Source organism: Centruroides vittatus, unplaced genomic scaffold (assembly GCF_030686945.1).
Source record: "Centruroides vittatus isolate TY-2023 unplaced genomic scaffold, ASM3068694v2 scaffold_1209, whole genome shotgun sequence".
NCBI lineage: Eukaryota > Metazoa > Arthropoda > Arachnida > Scorpiones > Buthidae > Centruroides > Centruroides vittatus.
This window is the reverse complement of record NW_027122673.1, coordinates 196211-220658: the sequence shown is the minus strand read 5'-3', so window position 1 is coordinate 220658 and position 24448 is coordinate 196211. Positions and strand designations below refer to the sequence as shown.

The following is a 24448-nucleotide window of genomic DNA, read 5'->3' as shown; positions in this document are numbered from 1 at the left end:
GTAGTTATTTCACGTTAGTTTTAATTATAAAAACAAGTGAAGTCGTTTGATGAAGCTCGATATCATCATTGTTCTACATGGATACAATATTACAAAGGTCGGATGGCCGAGCAGCCAAGGTGGCAGCCTACCCTCTGGGCTCTGGGACCCAGGATTGAATCCAAACGTGTCGAAAAATCCCGAGGAATTTTTCGTGGAGTGAGGTCCGTCTGGATATATCGGGCCCTGTCCCTCACCATCCGCCTGTTCCATTGTGAGCCTAGCCGAATCCATAACGGGCTTGCTAAAGAGGCCCTCTTAGTGCCCACGTGGTGGAGAGTTAAAAAGAAAATATATATTGGGATATATTGGGTCGCATGAGCAAAATGTTTAAAAAACATTGCTTTAGAGTACTCGTGAGGTACTCTGCTTGCTTGGACAGCGGAGTACTCTACTCTTCGTTAAGCTAAGAACAACTGCAGTCCAATCTTCCTTTACTACTTTAGCTGAAAAGCAAGAGTAGCGACTGCTCTGAATATGGCATAGTCGAATGTTCGCTGAAGAACTTTTATATTCTTGTTCCACTATTATTACATTTTTTCTATTCATCATCAAATGGCAGGGAATACATTATCAGTTTATTCAATATCAGTTGTGACATAAAAGAGCAAACTTGAAAAACTTCTGGAATACATGGATGACGAGGTATTTGGCTGCATTACCATATTAGCAATAATTGAAAACGAATATAATTTGAATTGTACCTTGTACGCCTAAAGTTATCACGTGACTTGTACCAAGTTATTCGCATCTCCACGGGAATGATAACATCATTATTCTACTCCTGCCGATAGGTAGACCAGCCGGCCGAATTCGCCAATAGAGACAGAATTCCGATTTCTTCATGTTACACCTCCATGAACTTGAATCCTATGCGAGATGGAAATACAAGGGACTCTAACCGAAACTACCAATAGTGGGCATTGTGGTCTGGCCGAACACCACGGAAGATCTATTAAGTGGGCACTCGATGTCGGCACTGTCGATAACCGGGAAGGTTATCTCTAAATTTTTAATTATTTTGGAGGTAAAGATGGGGTGACGGTCGAGGCAGCATAATTGGCTACATGTCTGCACACCGTGTATGTGTTATGCTACCCAGTGTAATTTTATACAGTATGGTCAAGTACACATACTTTGGCTTAAGGGTAGTAGTGTCCCAAACTACCCAGACTATTGTAACTATATATTTAATAAAGTTTCGTTCGCCAATTGTATGGCCTTTAGCGAATTATTGTACCTCTCCGGTTAGATTGGTTGCTAGTGACCCAAGAGTCAGTTTGGGAAATCCTCGATTCACTTAAAGTACACATTCTGTCACTTTTGACAGAATATGTACTTTAAGTATGCACTTCTGTCACTATCACTTCAAGTTTTGAAGTGATTATGCATATGCAAAGGTGCGTAGATGTGCGACGATGCCACTTTTGGCATCTTCGGTGTGTTTAAATGATGTTTCTAAGGAATGTCTGTTGCCTAATTTCATTTGTAGGGTGAGTGGGGTCAATTTTACACAAGACACCCCTCATTGTGACTCCTCTACAAGGATAACATTTATAAAACCATAATCACTAAAAGTGCTGACTTTTATTAACCGATATTTAAGACAAGTTACAAAGTTTTAAAATTAATACTAATTTATTTAGTGTTCAATGGCTATTTCCTGTCATGCCATCTTTAAAATGACTAGCGTATAATCAAAGTAAAGAATGCCGGCAATTAAAATTACTGGCTCTCGATACAACAGATAAACATTACTTACGCGACTAGGAAATGCTATCATTTTATGCTCTCCACTTCAACATGTGGCTGACAGAATACAAAGTTTTATGGCATTTTGACTTGTCAGAATTATGACCCAAAATGTCTGTCAGGTAATTCCTGATTACAGTAAGTAGATTCTACTGAATAATACTGATTCTTCTAGAGAGAGAAATGAAAGAAGTGATGATGAGCTATGCATTCTCCATAAGTAAGTATTACATACATATGTAAATGTACTGTAATGTGGGGATACTTTGTACCAATTCTGATTTTTTCTTCAGGAGCCTTTGTAATTCCAAATGTGTTCTATTACGCATGTACTCTGAAATGTCTACTGAAACATCTAACCAAATCTAAGTATTGCAGCTTTCTTACTTTATTTTTTTTTTACTAATCAAAATTATGGTGCAAATTACTCTCGTGGGAGGAGGATACTTTACGCCACTAAATATTACATGATAAAAAGGCACTATTGGACATTGAGCAATGTTTTTCACTTGGAAATAATACTTTAAACCATACTCACAAAAGCAGACTACTTGAAATACGTGCAGTGATTTATTAACAATATAAAAGTGAAAAATCACATAACTTAATCACGATTGACGTGCTTGCCTTGGAGGCATTGCGGACATTTTCTACATACTGGATACTTTGCGTAGTTATAACTCTTGGATCCTGTGTCGTCGGTTAGGTTAGTCTCATCGTAATTTCAAATGTTTTCGGGGGTATCCTTCCAAAGTTTCTTTTAAATTGTCTGTGTAATCTGTAAATGTTTCCTTTATTATTGACACTGTAGCTTTCTTTATGTCTATTACAACACAGGATTGATTTTACCCCCGCACTAGAATGTGTAATATTCACGTTTAGTATGTGTTGATTATGTAATCTTATTGACTCAATGGATCCTGTATGTGCTTTTCTGAGAATATTTGCAGGTTTGCATAGCAATTAAATTATAATTTAGTTATTCCCTTCAGTTTTCAATGAATCTAAGAACTTTAGAATTTAAAAGTTTTACTTTTTCGTTCCAGATTCAAGTACCTCGGCAGTCCGATAAAAACACAAGCCGTAGATCTCCGACAACGTTCGGAGGGATCATTAGATGTCGTCGTTTCTTGGTCTTTCGGCTAAGATGGCGGTATAATTTCTATTCAATGTTGTCGTTAACTGAACACGATCAATCAAACCGATCAATGAATAGCAATAGGAAAAGCAAAGCTTTTGAATTGAAATTCCAAAATCACACAGGAGCCCAATGTAAGTTTTAATCCAATCCCACGTGAAAACAGATGATTATTTGGAAATCAGAATTTGGAGAAACTTGTAAGTGTAACAGATGGAGAGCGGATTCGACCGTTAAGAATTGGCAAAAAAGGTTTCCGACTGTCCGGCTTTACGCGAACAAGTTACGTTATTGATTTTACAAGATTTTTTTCCTTAAAGTTTAAAATTCCCGTAATTTTTGCGGGACAATGTGTGCATTTACATGCATTTGATATTTATTTTATTCGTGTTAAACGAAATAAAATTAGAATTGTATTAATATTTTATTTTGATCATTAAAGTCCCACCTCGTCCTATATGCGAGATCATCTTATATGCAAGTAAATATGATATCTTGAGACCTGGTAACCTTGGAAAATATTCATTTTTTTTGTGGAGGGATATTTGAAAAATCGTATTTGTAGTTAAAAACATCGGAGAAAATACAGACAATAGTATAACAGAAAATAAGAAAAATTTTGCAGATCAGTTGGTGAGATGTTGCACGTGTATTTGTGCTAATGGTGGGCATTTTAAACCATTTAAACTAAATTTGTCGCGAAAGAAAAGCCAAGAGAATTTTTTGAGTTATTTATATATAAATTTGTTGTTAGATCATATTTACAAACAGTAAAATTCATAATATGATGTAGGTTTGCTGCCGTTTAAGGTGAGCCTGGAGCAGATGGAAAAAATCCTCCTTGCATACTCAAGGAGGCAACATTTCTACCAGTATGACGAAATCAGGGTTGTTAACCTGGATGCCCAGCTGTTGAAATCCTGAAACACCACTCTCTACAAAAAAAAAAAAAAAAATGATAAATTTCAATTAAGGGATACAATTATTTGTGCAAATTCAAATTTCCGTCAGAATATTTTAATACTTCCGATGCAAAACTACAAAGAATTATAGGCAACAATGCCATAAATTATATAATAGTCAGCTTGGTACAAGGTGTTTTAGACATTATCTGTACCGAGACACCTTGCCAAATATTTTAGCCCATCCACTCAATCTGTCGCTACCATCCAAGTGGGTGCATGCCGATGCAATTCTGTCCATCCATATGGTGAGCTTACATTTAAATAACTATCTGGGCTGTCGGGGAAACGTTTTAAATTTCATTTTTACAAATAAAATAATTCATAGTTGCACCCGTAACACGTCTTATCGAAAACTGGTTATGGCCCGACGTATCCCGGACGGACAGTCGAGGTAAAATTCCCGAGCGAAATCCAGGTTTCCGGAGCAACGGATCGATACTTTTGTTGTTCTGGCGATCTGGCAATCGCGTTACTCCCACGTACCGTGGAAGAGACGGTAACACGGTATGCGTTTTTATAATTGATGTCTCCTCTCTATATACGGTCGACACTATCGAGTTTCGATGGGGTAAATACCTTCGTCCCGTATTTCAAAATGAGATATAACAATTTATTTTCTGGAGTTGTACACTGTATAATATACAGCCTATTATGCTCGTCATTTACATTAAATTTATACATAATGAAAAAACAAATTTGTAATTTTTCTCTTTAAATGTAGGATACCTGTTAATTATTTTCCGTAATTAAACTTTGCCCGAACTAGATACCGCATCTTAATCTGATGGACGTCGTACACGATGTATTCGTTGTACAAGAGAGAATACGATCTGCCCTTTGCCTGGATGGGTTTTCCTAATGTCACTTTTACGTCGCCGGGTCTAAAAAATTATATTTCAAAATTAAATTACATTATTTCATAAAAATTACATTCAAAATAACTTAATTAATTCTTACAGCATAATATCCTCTTCTGGATTAGGTATTGTTTTTCCCATTCCCATAACACTATGTTTACCCTCTGGCAAGTTATTTGCATAGTAGTTTGAGTCCTTTAACTTATTCTGGTTTCCAAGGGAGACCTAATAATAAAAAAAAAAGTTAGTAGAATAGAATGAAGTCTATCCTTTGCATTTTGTAAATGTCTTAATAAACAGTTTTAATGAAAGTAAATGATATAATTAGCACAGAGATTCCAAACTTATTTTAACCGTATAACCCTTCTGATGCGAAGCATTATTTTTCTAGAACTCTCGCCGCGAAAATTGACTCGCATGATAAGTTGAATGCATCTCTAAATGAATGATCGAGCGTTCAAATATTTCTACCCCAGGAAACAGTTTTTCCGAAGGAAATGAATATTTTAGTAATGGAACATAGAGAATCGAGTACACAATTCGATCTGCCTGCCATTAAAATAAAAAATTCCATTGAGTCTAAATTAAACAAGTAAATAAACGAAATACAGGTAATTGTACTTGTAGGAATAGGGTTTGGAATGCACAGCAGACAAACACTGCACTGAGCTACAAGAGTGCAAAAATGTTAACTCCTATCAAGGATAAATTGACCATCTTGACACGAAAGTCTGATACAAGGGTGGTTTGTAATTTTGGCAATGACAATGAAACTATACTCATTTTGTAGTACAAATTTATGTTTCTTTCTCTAGATGCCTCCTCCACACGATGACACTTCTCTTGTTTCAGAAAACAATATTCTGCCTGCAGAATATATTGATGTCGGAACCTCTTGCACCGGCATTCCGGGTAAATCTCTTTCCTTCAAAGGGCCTAATGGGTAGTAATTGAAGGGTGTCGGAACCCAGACTGTAGGCTGAGTGATCCAGAATTTTCCAACTAAGTACTTTGATCGCCATTCTCCGACATTCTGCAGGCATGGCATCATTGCCGAAAAATACAATAAGAGTTAGCGTATGGAATGTAAACCAAAGGCACTTATTCACAATACATACTTGCCATTTGGGTCAACCTTCCCAAAAACATTACTTCTAACTGCTTTCAAGTTTCTATAAACTACTGGCAAGTAAATAAGATTATATTGTGAGATATTAATATAAAATATCTCTTGTCTTTGTTGCTGTTTTGGCAATTACCGAGACTCCCGATTAACCAAGTTAACATGTATCTGATGTGAACTGTGCTCCACGCACTCCATAAACAAAGATAGGAGAATGTAACACGGAACAATTTGTTTCTTGGACAGACAAACACATAGTACTCAAAAAGGTATTAGAAGTTTTAATTGAAATGCAGTTGTAACTAAGATGAATTATACAATAAAACACCTCTGCGCAGCAAGCAGGAGTTGCGGGTTCGAGTCCCTCTCTGGGCCGATTCTTTCCTTCCAGAATTTTCTAAAATTACTTAATTAAATTATACTTATTAAATTTAATACAAGATGGTGTCTAATTCCTCCCTCTACATCAAATTAATTAGTAATTAAAATTATAATCGCCAAAAAATAGCTCTTATACGGCAATCGGTGTGGCTTTAGACATTGATGTGTTTGTTCAAATGGTATCAAGCCATTAAATTAATTACACACAAATTTATTTTTACTTACTTCACACAACAGCAGAAGACCTTCGTCGATGGCGTGGCAGTAATTTGCACTCTTGCTACACATGTCTGCGAAATAAACGCCCTTGCCAAACATGTAACCGGTCACCGGAGCTTCCGGTGGAGCGATTCTCAAACCCTGTTTTAGTATGCCCGGCCAATTGGAAAGTCTGGAACCGTGCCACAGGAGCATCTTATTCCCGTAATCACGAAAATTTTTATCTTCTCCGCTTTTACTGCATTTAAAGACATCTGTCACCGACAGAGAATAGCTCCTGTGTGTTTCGCCGTGTGTATTTTGAACATACAACTCTACCATCTGAAAACAAAAAAAGTAGTATAAATGTGTATTTTCATATACATTAAAATATTTTTTACATTCATTTTTAAATATAATTAGAGTTTAGGTAATTAATTATCGTGTTAATAGGCTAACAATTTCAAAGTTTGATTCAGTTTATTGGGATACATCAATGCAATATGTGAATGACCTGCTAGGGGAGATTCTTTTTCATAGAAAGGAGATCTTTTTTCATAAAAAGTCCCCCGGAACCAATACGGACCAACAGCCAACCATCAACATTCAACAGTTTTAGCCACTCGACCATCGGTGGGCCATTAACAATTTTAAGAAATGAGCGAGTTTGGCATATTACAAATCACTGTTATAAATGCTGAGATAATTTGGTAATCAAGCTGGTTTATAACACTAAACAATTACAATTTTACTGTAATTTTTAACAATAACTTTTACACGCTTACCTCAAATTCTTTATCGGAGTGTTCCAATGGTTCTAATTCACAGTCTAGCATTTTGTAATGATAATCGATCGGATTTAATTTAATTACTTTCTCGTTCATCATATTAAGTGCAATTTCAATTCCTTCTAATGTCTAAATATAAAAGAAATAGGTTAAAAATACTGAAATACAATTAATTACATAAAAATTTTATAATAGTTTCAATAATAATTTTTTTAATTCTTTCAAAATTAAGGTACCTATCCAGCTATCGGCAATTAACTGTATTGTATTACACAAAGTAACTGAAGAATCAAACTGAATTTTTACACGTACGCACCATGTTTTCAATACAGCCTATGAATGCTGGAATCGTCGAAACGTTCAAGACCGGATATGCAGGAGTCGGTTAACCATAAACTCGAAGCCATCGAGAAAAATCTTCCGACATTGTCCTCTAAAGCTACTGAAGTTAGTGCAAGGATTTCGACGCTGCCAGTGATATAATTAATTGCTGACAGTTGTGAGGAGTAAGTGGCAAAAATGATTCCAAATTGTTTTACTAAATGTGGAAATCCCAGGTAAGATCTATGCAGAAAATGAACGTGCCAAATTACGAAGATTTTTTACTTATAGACAATTTCCACAATAAAAATGAAGACGATGATTATTGAAAAAAAATGCAATAGAATAATCAGATATTTCAGAAGACAAAAGAATGTATAACAAACGATACGAAGAATACACCGAGTTCAGCGTTATATACACATTTGCTTGTCGCAAGTACTTTCGACAAACCTTATTGTCGTCGTCGTCGGGCGAGTACATAAATTTGCTGAAAAAACTTTAAATAGAACTAATCCAATATAGAATAGAACGCATAAAGTTTTGCCAAAGCCGTTAAGAACACAAAACAAAAGTTCAAAAACGCAAATTTATGTACTTGCCTGACGACGACGACAATAAGATTCATCGAAAGTACTTGCGACAAGGAAATGTGTATATAACGCTGAACTCAGTGTATTCTTTGTATCATTTATACAATATTTGGCGTGAAAATTAGTGATAAATGTATGACAATATGTCTAAGGAAGCGACAGAGTGGAATGCAAGGAAACGCTGCTGAATTTAAGGTAGGAAGAAAAGGAAGCAAGTCCTTTATCCTGCTTTGGGTTTACAAGCCAACTTTTTTCACCGGCATTTAGTAAAAGAAATATCAGAGTATAATGACAAGTTTAATAAAAATAAATATTCTGTTTTTACCAAATGTGTCCCAACACACTTCACAAGTGCATTTCATCAGTCGTGTTTGGAGCCCTACCAGTGAGATGTGTGTCTGTTTATTGCCAATACTTCTTTATTTTCTGATTTTGTTGCTTTGAGGACTGAAGAGACGGCAAGAAACAACAAAAAGCAGGAAAAAAAGTCTATCATTATCAATAGCGCAGAATCTCGATTGCAGTTAATCTGCATAACATCCTGCCAATCCAAAATGAGCCCAGTCCTAGATTTTTTGGGTAAGAAATTGAGCGCCTGCCAAAAATTATTTAAACAAAACGATAATTCAGTTTTAAATAACTTTATTTCTATCAGAAAATTATTAAGGGATATATTTATTGCTAAAAGAAAGGAAAGTAAATAACCTAAATTAGCATCATTACTCGTGAATTAATATACAGCTCACCCTTGATAATCCGACGGGTATGGGACCAAAGGGGTGTCGGATTACCGAAAGTGATTACATATTTGGCATTGTTTTGCTAGCAGTAGCCTACAATATTCCATTTTAGGAGTAAAATGTGACTTAGATTAATATGGAAATGAAACACCCATTTCGGTTAACTAAAACATGTTTATTAAAAGAAATATGGGAGCCAATAAATATACATACAGTACGTATAGGTATAAATAATACAGTACGTACAGAACTGCTCACGGAAAACACAAGAAATGTGTGTCGTCGTGTAAGAATTGGGTGGGGAGATTCACGCCGCGACGTCCTTATGTGCAAGCAGACACATAATGGGACGGAAACTACGGTGACCTCGACGGGAGGTGCATCGGACTACCGAGCATGTCGGATTATCAAGGGTCAGCTGTATTCTTAGTAAAGTAATGGATTGGATTGACAAATTAACTTTCTAAATGCAAGTTTAGTCAAAATTGCCTTAATCTGTTACAGACAAAATCGACCAAAGGAAAAATTGTTCAACTGGTTTTGCCACACAAATTCCCCTCATAGCACAAAGGATAAAAACAATTTCATCTCTAGGTGTGGAGAAAGAAATTTTTGGAGCTTAAAGAATTAAAGCAAAACAAGACTTGAACAACATGCTAAGGAAGGGTGTCTCCCAAAAATTTTTAATGGGAAACCAGCTACCACTTATGCGTTAGACACGAAGGAAATCTAGAAAACTCCGAGAGGCCGGCCTGTCGGTCGGGTGCAAACCCACGACCAACTACCAGTGGTTTTGTCTACTCTTTAACAATCTAAGCGCGACGATACTAGTTGCGTTATTAAATATTACATAATAGTAATTTTAATTACTTACTTCTATAAGTTCTAATTCCTCTTTTAATTGAATAACTGTTTTAATGAGAGGTGGTCTCTTCATACTGTATATTAAAATATCTTTTGTAAGAATATATAACAGATTATGAAATAATGACGAATATTTAAAACTAATTTACCCGAAGTCGTGAGGTATTTTGGTATAGAAGTCATTACAGGCTTCGACGAGTTCGGAACCATTGATGTTATTGCTGTTAATGCAGCTTTCGATCCTTTTCAGTGCAAGAAAACCGGAACTTATTTGTTCTTTTGTTAATTTTCCTGTAATAAGCACAGTATTCTTGAATTAGTATTAATTAGTTGATATCTTAATAAGCTAAATTGTCAATTATGCAGTCAATTAGTTGTTTAATTAACCAATTAACAAAGCTTGGAGTATTTAGTAATATAAATCTGCTTACAAACATGTAAATAGACTTGATTATTTAATACAGGCACAAGCTGTTGGTTTGAGACAATTCATCTTCTAAATAGTTAGACACTAATTATAAGGTCAAAGAAATTCTAAATATTTTACAGCTACAATTGCGAATATGGTAATAACTTGGTTAACGAGGGAGCTGCATTATAAAATACCTCACTGGAAGCAGGAATACCATAGGAATTACGTAGATGTGTTCCTCTGCTTAGAGAGAAAACATTTCTCAAAATATATAATCCCGTCTATGTTTCTCAGTTGTGCATTTTTTTTGCAATTTTAAGTTAAACAGGCAGCCAGAATATTCCTGGAAACTGTGGTACAGCAGTGTAATGGTAAGCCACATGGAAACACTTACCTAATCACCTTCAAGTAGGACCTTCAGCACATGCACATACACATTTGCCCCACCAATCCCACCATTGCTGGAAGGTTTTCTTCAGAATATTTGGGAATTTGGCTGTCACATTCAATTTGATGTCCTCTACAGTTATTACTTGCTCCTCAAAATGGCCTTGTCATCAAGCGCCCTGGTTTTCTCCGATGCTCCTCGACGTACACGCCAAACGACTCGGAATCCGAGGACCCGAACCGCGGCCCGCACGGCTTGCACTGCAGGGGGAAAGAGATACAAAGAGTCTCTGGGTACTGTGAAATCTGGTGTGCAATGGGTCTTTGCTGCCACAAAAATATTTTTATAAAATACTGTCTCCAATTGCGTTTTATTCACAGCTCCCCTTCCTCTGCAAACCGGCATGAATTTTGTTACGAAGAGCTTCATTTCTAGAGGATTTGTTAACCAAAGTACGACTGTAGTCTGTTTTCAAATTAAGAATACCAATTACCGTATTTTCCGGCGTATAAGACGACTTTTTAACCCAGGAAAATCTTCTCAAAAGTTGGGGGTCATCTAATACGCTGGAAAATACAGTAATTTATTTTCTAATTCTTTTTTAAGAGAAATTGTGTTTGGAAAGCGAGTTTAGTGACTTTAGAATATAAACTTATACCACTTTCTTATACAGTAAAATCATGGCTACGCTGTTATACCTTGGATTTTACAGACCCCGACGTAACAAGTTTCGGAAACAATGGGCTTAATTTGTTTATTTTAAAATGGAAGTACTATATTTTGAAAATATCAGATCATGGAATATCTGCTAAGCAGTGCAATGTTTATTTCCTTTGTATTTATCACAACACAAGCTCTCTGTCTTCTATTTTCTAACTGACTACAAAATCTTTCAACATAATAGATAATTGGCATTATCAGACAGTTGTGTTTTGATATTTTATATTATTTTCTGTCATTAAAAAACTTTAAAAAATATACTTTTAACCTGTCCCGTGTCATTCCCGACATATATCGGGGTTGTGACCTCTGACCCGCGGTGTCAGACCTGATATACATCGTTTCTGTTTAGGAACGTTTCTTTAACATCAAACGTCGCTACTTGTACGGAAATCCAAAATTAGTGACTAGTATCAAAAGATTTGTTGTGTTATCTAGTTTTCGCACAGCAGTATATTACAATTCTAGGAATAGTTGTTTAAAAGAAATCACAAAGAAGAGTAGACCATTAGCGACTGTTTCAACATCTGCAATGGCTGGGAGAAATAGCACTCTGAATAAGTCCCAAATGATTGAATATTTATTTAACTTAGGTTTGGATGAGTCTGAACTATCAGACAGCAACGACGAATACGTAGAAAATGAAACTGTGAGTGATGGTAGTAGTGATGTTGATCATGAAATACCAACTACTAGTGGATACAGAAGCTGATCACATGGTTGAGCTCGTGGAAATAACAGTGCGAAACGTCTGCGTTTTAGTAGTGATGGAATCGTTCTAACTTTACACAACCTCGTGTCAACAGTTTTAAAAGACAAGCAAAAATAAAGTGTAATTTACATAGGATGCTACACCATTCGACTGCTTTAGTGTATTTTTCGATGATGAACTTGTGGACAAGATTGTAGAAGAAACGAACAGGTATAGTGGTAGTTTAATAAAATGTGACAATTTACAAAAAAATAGTCGTACGAAAAACTGGAAACCAACAACAAATCCAGAAATTAGACAATTCATAGCACTTATTACAGTCATAAGTATTATTAGAAAACCGTGCCTAAGTACGTACTTTACAAAGGAAGATCTTCTCTTCACATCATTTTTTCGAGTGCAATGTCTTGCAACCACTTTCTGCTTTTATTGTCATGTTTGCATTTTACAGACAATAATCAAGCATCCGGTGGTGATGATAAATTGCATAAATTATGCAGTGTTATCAACCATTTTCACCACAAATTCAAATACGCTTACATCCCAGATGAAAATGTCTGTGTGTAGATGAAAGTCTTATGCTATGGAAAGACAGACTGGGATTTCGGCAATATATACCGAGCAAGCGTGCTCGTCTCAAAGTAAAAAGCTTCGAAATTTGCGAGTCACATACAAGATATGTTTGGGACTTCATAGTTTACGCAGGAGCGACGACAGAATATGGAAATTTTGAAAGTGGGCAAGGTGAGAAAGTTGTGCTTACCTTATTAGAACCGTTGCTCAATAAGAATTACAAGGTTTTTTAAACAGGTTTTTCACCTCACCAACATTAGCCACAACGCTTCTGGAAAAACAAACATACGTATGTGGAACTGTAAACAAGAATCGAGTTGGAATGCCACGCAATTTTCCTGATCGTAAATTGAAGGAAGGCGAATTTATGGCCTGTCAAAAAGATTGATTGTCCGTGTTTTGTTGGAAAGATAAGAGGGATGTGACAATTCTAAGTATGATGAGTAACAACAAATTCTCAGATTCTGGAAAGCGTAACAGATCAGGAGACATAATAATGAAGCCGAATTGTATTTTAGAATATAATCAAATACGGGTGGAATTGATCTGTGTGACGGAGTAATACACAATTATCTGTGCATGAAAAGAATGGTGAAATGGTACAAAAGAGTTTTTTTGCATGCTGGATACTGCACTATATAATTCTTATATTTGTACTGCCAACATATGAAAAAACAGATATCATTTCTTGATTTTCTTGATGTCTTTTATTAGAGAAGTATTGGAAAAGTTTCACACGAGCAGACATGTAGCCCACTGCAGTCGACCGTCACACGAAAATCCGTTATGTTTATTGAAACGACATTTTCCAAGACACATACCAGCAACAGATAAGAAAAAATATTCAACCAGAGTGTATAAAGTCTGTTCAGCAAGCAGAAAGCAAGTGAAATCACGCTACCAGTTCTGTTCCACTACGCGTTGCACCTTGCTTTGAAGTTTACCACACCAGAATTAATTTCTAAAATAAAGTTTTTTGTTTTTACATTTATTTATATGTCTATTTTCTGTGTGCAAAATATAAAATAATTTGGAACCATACGATAGCCACAATTATTATTTTTCTGAAACGTGTGATCGCGTTAGGTTTAACACCGAAAAAATTCGACGTGGAGCGACACGCGGTGGAAAAAATATTCAACATTGGACAGGTTAAACAATATTTTACCAAGAGGACTCTTCTTAGCATCATAGTTCATCTTCTTAACAACTTCTTCCATCGCTTTCAGATCAAAAATCAGGTTCATTAAATCCTAAAAAGAAAGTAACACCATTATTGCTATTATTGTTATTGAAAGTTTGAAACTTTATATTGCATAACGTTTAATCATTCTCATCCTAATAATTTATCTTTCTTGCTAGATGATAAAGTGCAAAATGTAGTGATTACAGTGAATACGAAAGATTAATAAATGACGTTTTTTTCCAGCATCAAAGTGTCAAGATTACGTACAGGCAATTAATATTAAAATAATCAAACATTTCTTTTTAAAAAACAAAGCAGACATGAAAGCGAGCAATGGAAGATTCTGAAATTTGGATTTGTACAGAAAGTTCAATTTCAGAATGTCATTCTATTAGAGAAAATAAATAGTAGAAAACGTAACTCGGAATGTCATAGAGAGACTTTACTCTGACTTGATAGAGTCGCTCTATCCTTATTCTGGATAACCTCCAAAATAAGGACAGATCCGTAGGATTATTTGTAAGGCAGGTGTATAAGGTATGTTCTAGCTGCCAAGTTCAGAGTATCCATAGTCAAATATTCATTCTGAACAGGCTTAGTAAAATGGCAACTAACAGAAGACAATTTGGTATAATTTTGTGTTCCGAATGTGAAATCGTTCCTTTTGTGACCCTCTTCTAGGATAATTGCTTCAAAATCGGCATCAGCTGTTTTTCAATCAAGTGTGTACCTATTGTAAATAAACTTCCCAAGCCCAGAAAATTTTAACCCATCGTCCACCCTCTTGTTGGCCCTGCCACGAAGACATGACAATGATGCACGGTTTGGTCGGCACTTGACAATGACCGCCAACCAAATGCTTTCAATATACATACAGTTTAGTAAAATCATTATAAAGAGTTGTAATTTGCATATATTTGAGCTTTTGTTATTCTGTTAACATTTCATAAACAAATCATTTGTTTCAATGCACATTGATACTTAACAAACATAAAAGCTCTATGAAGAGTTCCACGAACTTTGACCCATCATCCTGGAAATTTTGCCAGAACTCGCCAATAACAATTTACATCCACACTATTAAAAAATATCACGACGAGTTATTCAAAGAAACGTGTTTTCGCACAGCTGGCAAAAATTAGCTGCTCTTAATTCTCGTAGAGGATTATAGCCTCCGCGAAAATACCGATTCTGTATCAAATCTTGTGCCCGTAACGATCTGCTTTTTCTTTTTAACAAAGTACATAAAACTGCTCCGCATCCTATTATAAGCACATCGCTAGCGCCCATATTTGCTCTGTACAAATCAAAGATGGCACTCTACTACGAATTGGACAACTTTTCTCCTGGTGTGCCCAAACATCCCTGAACGACGACAGGTTTTTGTCGCTCGGAGATGTCTCCCGGGCAAGAAACCGTCCAGTGTGTTGTGTGCTCTAGCTATCGAAACGTAACGTGCATTTTACTGTCTAATTTGTGTAAAATAATTTCCATTTTAAGAAATGCTACAAATTATTTTAAGATAAATGGAAACTATATTAAAACATAATTTGTTTAAATACCTGCAATTCTTTCTTTAATTCCGATTCGGATACATCGTCGATCTTCTTACTCTCGTTTGATACTTCGGATTTCGAATCCAAATTCTACAGAAAGTCATTAAATTAATAAAGTAAATTACAAAATTTATTAATGATTTATATGATAAATATTTTCTAATTTAATAAAACTAAACAACTTATGTGATTCTTAACAACAGATGCATTTTGGCTAATTTAAAATGAACGAAAACAATTCTTTAATATAATTAATGTTGAATTGACATCTGATAGATGTCATTTCGTTATAAATTGTGCTTTTTACGAGCAATACTACGACGTATATTGACGATCCATATTTTTAATTCAATTTAATAGTTAAGATGAATTCATTTTGTAAGAACAGTGCGCACTTTTACAAGAAAGTTTGTTAGTTTGTTCTTTATACATTTCAATAAGGTTTGAGAAAATAAAATGGAACGTTTTGGGACCGTCGTCCAGGAGGAGATCAACAAGTACTTTTGTTTGAGTTAACTTCAACTCTCCACACACAATAGACCCCCCCCTTTCTATCCGACTGGTGCACCGGTCAGATTTCTTAGAAAGGGGGCCCGATAGCTCTATTAGAACGACATCTTCCCGCCATTCGAGAATGACGGCATTCGATCGGAAAAACTGCTCGAAAAAAGTTACGAACAAGTGCAAAACATGTTTTTAGATGTTTTCTAGGGTGCACAGGGTGCAATAAAAAAGTTTTTTGATAAACATCTTGTGTATAAATCAGAAATATTAAAATCCAAATTAGTTACCGTCTCGTTATAATCCATTTGAAGCAAGTCGTATTTTCCAGAATATTTGACAAAATCATTCCGATTCTCCCATTTATTCTTTGTCTTTGAAAGAAATCTATAAAATAAAGTTCGTAAATACCAGTTTAAATATATTTTTCTGAATAGTATATTTATATAGGACGATGGCGATTTACTTGCAAGAAGAACATTTGACAAGACATCACGTACTAGTCGCATTCCTTATTTCACCGATAATTCTAAAATTTACATTTAGTATAAGATCTTACAGAAAGTACGTCGGCAATGTACATCCGAAGAGAGCCAAACGTGATGCGAATAACAGATAAAATAGCATTTCAAAATACCTTTCGGATCTTTGTGATCGATGGAAAATAGGAAACAATGCCATTGTATTCCTTACAAATTTGTATAAGGATATTACGAGTTACCGTCATCCGTACAGAATCAATCAATAATTATCTTTGAGGATTCCGATCTTCGTCTTCAGGTTGTTGCTTCGAGAAATACAGCCTGAAGACGAAGAAAAGAATCCTCAAAGACGTGTGCCAATAATCATTAACCAATTCCCAAAATGCAAGGTTAATATTAAGCATCATTCATTTTAATAATGCTTGATATCAAAGATAAGTTTAAGACGCAAGCAAAATCATCTATTAATGAAAATTTTATAGTTAAATTTTAGTCACGGTATCAAATAGATTAATAAACGGTATGGTAAGTGTAAATTCTATTATCTACGCTTATGATTATCTGAGCACATTCTTCCCCATCGCTGCACCAGTTAATGGGAATATCTACCGTAAAATACAATATAATAACTTACTTTTCTTCGAAACACGCTTTAGCTTTGTCTAGATCCGACTCGAAAGACTGGAGGGACGACTGCCCCTTTTTGCCGACTCTTCCCCAGCGAAACCATGCAAAATACTCTTCGTTTGAATTGCGTTTGAGTAACTGAAGCAAATAGTACTTGTTGTTATTATTCTGCACGTTTGTCTGATTCAACATGGCGTTGAAGACTTCGCCGTCTTCGCAATAAACGTGCACATTTTCCAGCGGGCATTCTTCGTCCACGGGAATCGTTACGTTGTCGAATTTACCGGCCTTCGAAGTTCCCTCTTCTTTAGCGTTCGAATTACTAGATTTCTCGGTCTTTAATCTGTAATGAATATTTTAAAATTTGGTAATAAACAATAACAGTAATTTAATAATTGATTAAGTCGTAAGTATTGATTTAATTTGGACAATTTGGCAAAGCCTAGAAAGGCAATGACTGCCATCCCCGAATACTGTACATAAATAAAAAAAAAGTAGAAATAAATAATCAGTCATATAAGGTTCTTTATGAACTTTAAAACTAGTTAAGATTAAGTAAAGATATTCCTCGACAAGATGGACCGAGATGGCATCCCTGTACAAGGAATGTCGTCAGGAATGTAACATGTAATATAGAGGATCTATTATGGATTCTCAACTGGTATTCTATAAACTAGCCTCAAGTGTTCCATGTAAAGTTTTAAAGCTTTTATTGCAAATTTATTCCAATATATTACATTATTCATAAACAATTCCGTGTTTCTATTTTATTCGATACAATTTATTACTTTAATCATTTTAAAATGTTCCAGTGATACTGTAGTAACACTGGAAAGGTTCTCACCAGGCACTGCAAGTTGACGTACACCGCGACTAGTTTTTCATCTGTTTAACCAGCCTAGGCTAGCCATGAACAAGGAATCCCCTCATTGGGTAGCTTGCTATTTAATCTTAGTTCGTTCTACTTTAAAAGAAGACCCGATATTGAAACACCACGGTCCTACCGATCAGCAAACCGTAAGAATAATGCATCGAGCGATTCATATTTTGCCTTCTTCATCATTCTTTGAGTTTTTGGGCTGTTTTTTGAAATCATTTTGTAACAAAAGTCTTCAATTTCTTTACGATTCTGACACTGTGGAAGTTCTAGCTCCAAAATTTGTGGCAATGGTCTTCGGGATTTGCCTTTATCGATTCTACCGAGTGCTTCTAATTTCTTCTCCGCGATGACAACCACTTTCTTTTAGATGTAATTTTCAAGGTGTTTACTTCACAAGAGATTAAAGGTGACTGAAATGTGGCAAAAGAATGGCGACCACAAGTGTCGAGACAATAACTCGCGAGGTTACAAACAATAAACCTGAGTATGACCCAATTATTACATTTCTATAACCACACAGTGAAAGAGTAGATAAGTCAGCCTGAGCCGGAAGGGTCTATGTCGGACAAAAGGGACAAAAGGAAACATCCTTTTCATCTTGATACTCACTTGAAAGTTGTGACGTAAGTACTTCGGGAAACCTTCAAGGCATATGATGTGTTGTGTTCAAACAAAAGGCAACTTTACGTTTTTCAGAGTTTATATTACTGTATCAAAGCCATTTTCTTCATACGGGAAAGGGACCCGAACCCGAACCATCAAAGCAATCATCATTTGGTGGATTTTGCTAAAAAACAGTTTTTTGTAAGGCATCACAAGTGGATATCCAGATTTTATTATGCGTTAACTAAGCTCTAGTCTGTAATTTAACAAAGTCATTTGCACTTTCAATAGAATGTCATAGGAAACAATCTCTCTTATAACTGAAGCCAAGATGCCACGACAGCTAAGTTGACGAAGTGAAAAATGACCCTTAATGTCCACTTTTTTTTTATTTGAGACATATTCTGTGTAATGATATCAGTAAGTCAAGCTTATCTACTCCACCCATACTTTTATTGTAATGTATAATGGGCAAAGGACATTCAATTTTAGCTTTTGACCGGACAAACCACTTTTCTGGGAGGTTCTTTCCAATCGTAAGCCAACTAAAACATAGTAACCACCGAGTTGTCGTTTCATCTGACTAGGCACGTTCTTCTGTCTCTCGTTGAGCAACCGTCCATTGTATCTCTCGGTGTTCTTAGAAACAAACTGTTGAGACATAGAAGTAATTTATCGACTCTGTCTGACTGTTCCTGTAAAATAAACTCCATGATACAACAGATGGTCCATTAATCAGGGCAAGGTGAAATACTTATCACAGAATAACCTATGATCAAAAAAGGTTCCAAGCAACTTTCAACCAAGTTTATCGTGACAGCCCCTGATCGTCCTATACAAGAATATTTATCAGAAAGGTTTGTTGATTTTCCTTACTATAAAACGAAGCTGTAAGACATTTTCCAGAGGAAAAATGCTTTAATTCCCTAAGGATTGAGTTTTCTTTTAAGGTGTTATTTCCCTTGCACCTGTCCTTTAAAAGGAATTATCTGTTCAACACAAATCTTCCTTTCTAAAAGAGGATTCTCTAACAAAAACTTTGTCAAAAGCATCAATAATTGGCCAGACATTCCAGAATTCACGGTGACATTGTTTTCTTATAAGAATTTAAAAGGAAACTGAGGAATGACCTATGTTCCCATGTTGGTTTGTATATTTCATTCTCACCGCATCCACTTTGATTGCTGTCATCTACTTTTCTTTTTATTCGAAGAAACGTTTGGAACTTTTTACTTAGTTCTTTAGCTATATTTAAAACAATATTGTCATTACAAAACTAAAAACGATCAACATTTTATATCCAGAAATCTATAAATGATACTTATAATCAGTGCAGAGACTTTTACTTATCTCATGCCATGCCTGCGCTCTTTTGTCTTTCCTTCGATAAAACGAAGAATTAAAGTCCCACGGGCGTTCGTGAGGCCGAATTAGCTCGATTAATCTGGATTCTGTAAACGTATTTATCGTCTTGTTTTCCGCCACGATAATGAACTATTTTCAACGTTGCCACCATATGACGTAGCGCAAGGATGTTTTCTGGTAGGTGCACGTTTGCAATCGGCACGAGTAGAACAAACTTTTTGTTTCTAGTTGTTGTTGCGCCGGTTTTCAAAGAGTTAACGAGAACAGCTGTTGCAGCTGTGGTCGCCTGGTGTGACCACAGCTTAAGTAAACTCGAACGAATTGCATAACAATAATCATCATATGCTGATTCATAAAAAATGAGTCTATTCTCGCAAACTACAACATTATGCTGGGGCAAGAAAGTACTTAGGAGTTCTTTGATTTTTTTTTGCATTTATAGGTTTTTCGTACGTCTACCTTCCAAACTTCTGAGACGGGGATTATGTTTTATAATCCGGATTAACAGAATCCCAACAAATGGGGTTCCCCTGTACCTTCTAAGTTAACTGGTCAGGTTAGAGAGATCACTAGTCTATAATTATCATTCTTTCGTTAAAAAACTGTCTTGAAACATTAACTTACTTTTTATTACCCTTGGAATTCTTGACGGCATTATCTTTTACGTTGTCTTTCGACGTTCCCAAATTACCTGAAACAAATAAATAAAAACTCAACTTAATCTAAAGGTAAGTGCTGTACTTTATTGTTTTGTTTAAGAAATATTGAGTCTGTAACTTAACTACTACATTTACCATATATTTCTGCAGATAAGACGATAGTCGAATCATAAAAAAAAAACCCCAAAATCCGGGGTTGTCTTATAGGACAGATACAAAAAAATTAGATTAAAATTTATATAAATTAAAACCATCAAACCGTAATTATTTGCTAGTAGAGAGTAGGGCATGTCTGCAAAATAGAATAGCCCATATGTCATTTTTGTGAATAGTCGAGGTCGTTACCCGAATGCCCGAATCGGTGCGAACGTTTGCAACAATAGCGAGGCAGAAAATAAAATTTGTTCATTCGAAAACTATAAAACTTTGACAAAAATTTATACCTCGTCTTATCTGTGGAAATATACGGTATACAATTGTACCAGCCAGTAATTTTTTCAAAAGAAACGTTTCCTAATTTAATACAATAGAATCTGAATATTTTAGTCACAGAAATTGTTATCGGTTACCTAATATTAAAATTAACACGCTAAAAACATTCTTTTTTAAACTCTCTGCCCTATCTACGCTAAGAAGGCTTTCTTAGCAAGTCCATTTTGGGTTCGACCAAGCCTGCAATGCTGCACTGGATGGTGAGGGACGGGGCCGGACGTATCTGGACGAACCACTCCAAAGAATTCTAGGTGTTTCTCAACCTTCCAGATCCAATTCCGGATCCCTCGGCAATCCAATCAACTCTTACACTATACTAGTTTAAACTGCTGGAATTTCTTACTTCAATTATTTCTCAAATGAATTATTATTGACTAACGATAATAATTATAATTAGAAATCTTCAAGTTATACATTTTTTAATTGTTTTTAATGTCCTTTTAATGTCGGAGTCAATTTTCATCATCGGTATAGAGAAGTCTCAGAGTAATTATGGTGTGAATTCTTTAATTACTCGCAATAATATAGGATATTTACGATAAATCACTAACATTTAACTCAAGTGAGAAAATATCATTATTTGAAATTAATTACGAAGTGTCCGAGTAAAGATCACGACCGCCGACGAGACGCAGAAGATCTCCCGGTATATTTGTAAAAGGCACAAATAACCGAGGACCGTTTATAATAGAAATGGTCCAAAATTTCGGCCCCGTATAAGATTTTTACAGAAATTTCCACTACTTTATATATCTATTTTTGCAGTTTTTCATATTTCTGGCCATTCATACACTCTAGAAATACTATAAGACCAATAACTTGCCACATATATTTGTTTTAAAGAAGTTTCAAAGAATATACAGTCAAACCTGTTTTTATGCGCTCTTTTTATGTGCGATTTTTTTAATGCGAATTTTTAATTTGTGCGGTATAGTTGGCGACTAGTCTCGTGCGATTCGTCATGTCTTACGTCGACTTATTATAGCTAAATAAACTTATTATAGCATAAATGCACTTATTATAGTAATATTATTGCATGAATATGCGAAAAATGAAATAATTTACTTTTTAAGTCAACAAAACACCACCTGGACAAAAATATGTAAAACAGACGATAGACCAGACGATGCAGTCAAGTGCTGACATCTGTTGTCAATAAATTCTATTTCGTACGGTTTTGAGTTATTTTCTATGTGAGACTTTTTTTATGCGGTCCCTGTTGACTGCATAAAAAAATATTTTTTAATTGTGTCACGAAAACTATTATTTACAGCCATTCGTGAAGTTTCGTGAGATTTTTTTTTAATGCATTTTTTTTAATGCGGTCCCTATCCCCCGCATAAAAACAGGTTTGACTGTAATTAGTTAATGTAGATAGTCAGCGTCAAATTTGTAAAAAAACACTTTTAATAAGATATTTGAAATGTCTTCTTTCAACATTTTCAGAATGTCTTCGTCGGAAATTTCGTTAGAGCGTACAAACTCGACTCGACGTGGACCGAGAAGGTGAGTTATACAGACTCCGGGACGGTATATTCACAACTCCTAATACATTGCTACAAATTAATCTATTAAAAATATTCTAACGCATTCAGAGTGAAAGAAAGTCTATAGTACAATCTAACATAAAATAATTACTGTCCTACAAAAGATATAAAAATTTACCTCCAGACAAAATAATTAGTACCTTTCGGAGAAAAATCTCGTGATGCCGGATTCTCTCTCGCACTCATTTTCATGTAAAATACAGTACAGCAGCACAACAGTTCATAGAAAAATGTCGCAAAAGTTTAAAGTTAGTCTCATAACCCGAAACAAAATCGCTGTTGCATAACGTGTTGTGGTTTTTATGGTGGTTTCAATTTGCGATATCTCACTTAAAAATTCTATTATTATAAATATTCCATTAATTTGTTATATATGTTACTTAGATATGTCTATATTCTGTCAAATAAAACAAACTGCAGCTTTCTAAATCGACGTAGAGAAATAATACGGCCTATCGATTATAACGCCGATTGGCGCGGAAGAGGGGGTGGTGGCTTTTCTAAATCTAGGTCAATACACTTTTATTATAAATGATGTATATTTGATTCTATTTATACGTTATTTACACTATTGTACTAACAGTGGACTATAATAAGCGATTATTACTTTATTATATTAACGAATATACATGTATTTCTTAGGTATTACGGAAGTACCACGATAACCAGAAGTACTTTGTTTTTTGAAAGATTTACGGCTGGATGGTTTAAAAACAACCTTATTTATTAAATAAAATTACGTAAAATATACATAAAAATTTACTAAATTCAAGCTAAAGATAGATGAAAATAATGATTTATAATTGTTTGTTTATGTTTTTAGCTCTGAGAAGGTACAACTTTTTCCAAGAAAGTTCTCACCCCACAAACCCAAGTCGATGCTTATTTGTTAAAGCAGCGGTTCCCAACCTTTTTTCATTAGCGTACCTCCCGTGGCATTTCCGACTTCCCAACGAGCAGCGCACGCGCAAATCTCGCACTGCCTGTTTGTAGAGTGTCGCCATTTCGAATTTTATTTTGACTCGGTTCTCGGTCCCCCGAGTGCCTACAAGTCTGGTTTTTTTTATGCGTGCATGATTTGGGCACCTAATACTCTGTGCCAAATTGCAACTTCTGATATGTACTCCTTCATACCTTTAAGCTGGTAACACAGCAGGCAATACGATTTTATAAACAAGACATAGTCTTGTTTATAAAATCTGAGAGAAACTAGCTATGTCCTTTTCCTTGCTAACAATAAAAAATACTTTTTTCAAACATGTGGGGATATCGTCGAGAGATAATAATAATAATAATAACGGTAACATACCCCACCATCAGAAGTCTGTAGCATAATCGCTAATCACGCATAATGGTATCCCCACTACCATTGACCGACTATGCAACATTTACTGATCTGTTGCATTGTACAATTGGCAGCATAAGTTTTTATTTCTATTTTTGCATTTTGAAATGTATAATAAAGTTTGTGATTGTTGCAAGGAACAATTTTTATCTAATAATTTGTGATAATATATTATTTTTTCTGCCATAATAACTAACTTTTTTCTGTAGCCCTAAACATCCTATCGTGTACCCCCAGGAGTACATGTACCTCGAGTTGGAAATTGCCACGTTAAAGGATAATCATTTAGCTATCTTCTTCCAGTTCCATATTCAGTTCTGAATGTAGGATTAGTATTATTATAACAATCTCAATTGTGCTTATTGTGTAATTTCTTCTGCTTTCTTATTTTTCCATTTGCATATATTGCTTAACCGACTTTTCCTTCTCCTTCCTTGGCTTTTCTTTCCACAGATTTTCCCCTCTAAAATTTTCCTCAAAATTTCATATTTACTTCCTCGGATGATGTGGCCAAAATACTTTTCTTCTTTTCCCATTCTTTTTAACGCTTCATTTGTTATTCTATCTGTCCGAGCTATTTTTAAAATTCTTCTATATAACCACATTTCGAATGCTTCGAGTCCGTTTAAAACATTTTTATC

At 35.2% G+C, this 24448-nt stretch overlaps 1 protein-coding gene across 2 annotated transcripts in view; it reads right to left on the bottom strand.

The window, feature by feature from the left end:
• Positions 1–3641: 3641 nt before the first annotated feature.
• The window catches only part of LOC136986869 (poly [ADP-ribose] polymerase 2-like), a 92094-nt gene continuing 71287 nt past the window's right edge, over positions 3642–24448 (bottom strand). The window contains exons 9-20 of one of the 2 annotated variants that reach the window (XM_067284495.1): positions 20389–20455; positions 16924–17259; positions 16098–16194; positions 15313–15396; positions 13733–13817; positions 9909–10050; positions 9770–9833; positions 7239–7370; positions 6481–6795; positions 4852–4976; positions 4621–4775; positions 3642–3864 (exon numbers count right to left, since the gene is read on the bottom strand). In XM_067284495.1, coding sequence (XP_067140596.1) covers positions 4628–4775; positions 4852–4976; positions 6481–6795; positions 7239–7370; positions 9770–9833; positions 9909–10050; positions 13733–13817; positions 15313–15396; positions 16098–16194; positions 16924–17259; positions 20389–20455 — 1595 coding nt within the window. In that variant the 3' untranslated portion in view covers positions 3642–3864; positions 4621–4627. Of the gene's footprint in view, positions 3865–3930; positions 4776–4851; positions 4977–6480; positions 6796–7238; positions 7371–9769; positions 9834–9908; positions 10051–13732; positions 13818–15312; positions 15397–16097; positions 16195–16923; positions 17260–20388; positions 20456–24448 lie in introns of those variants that run through there. The other variant, XM_067284496.1, reaches the window with a different exon arrangement.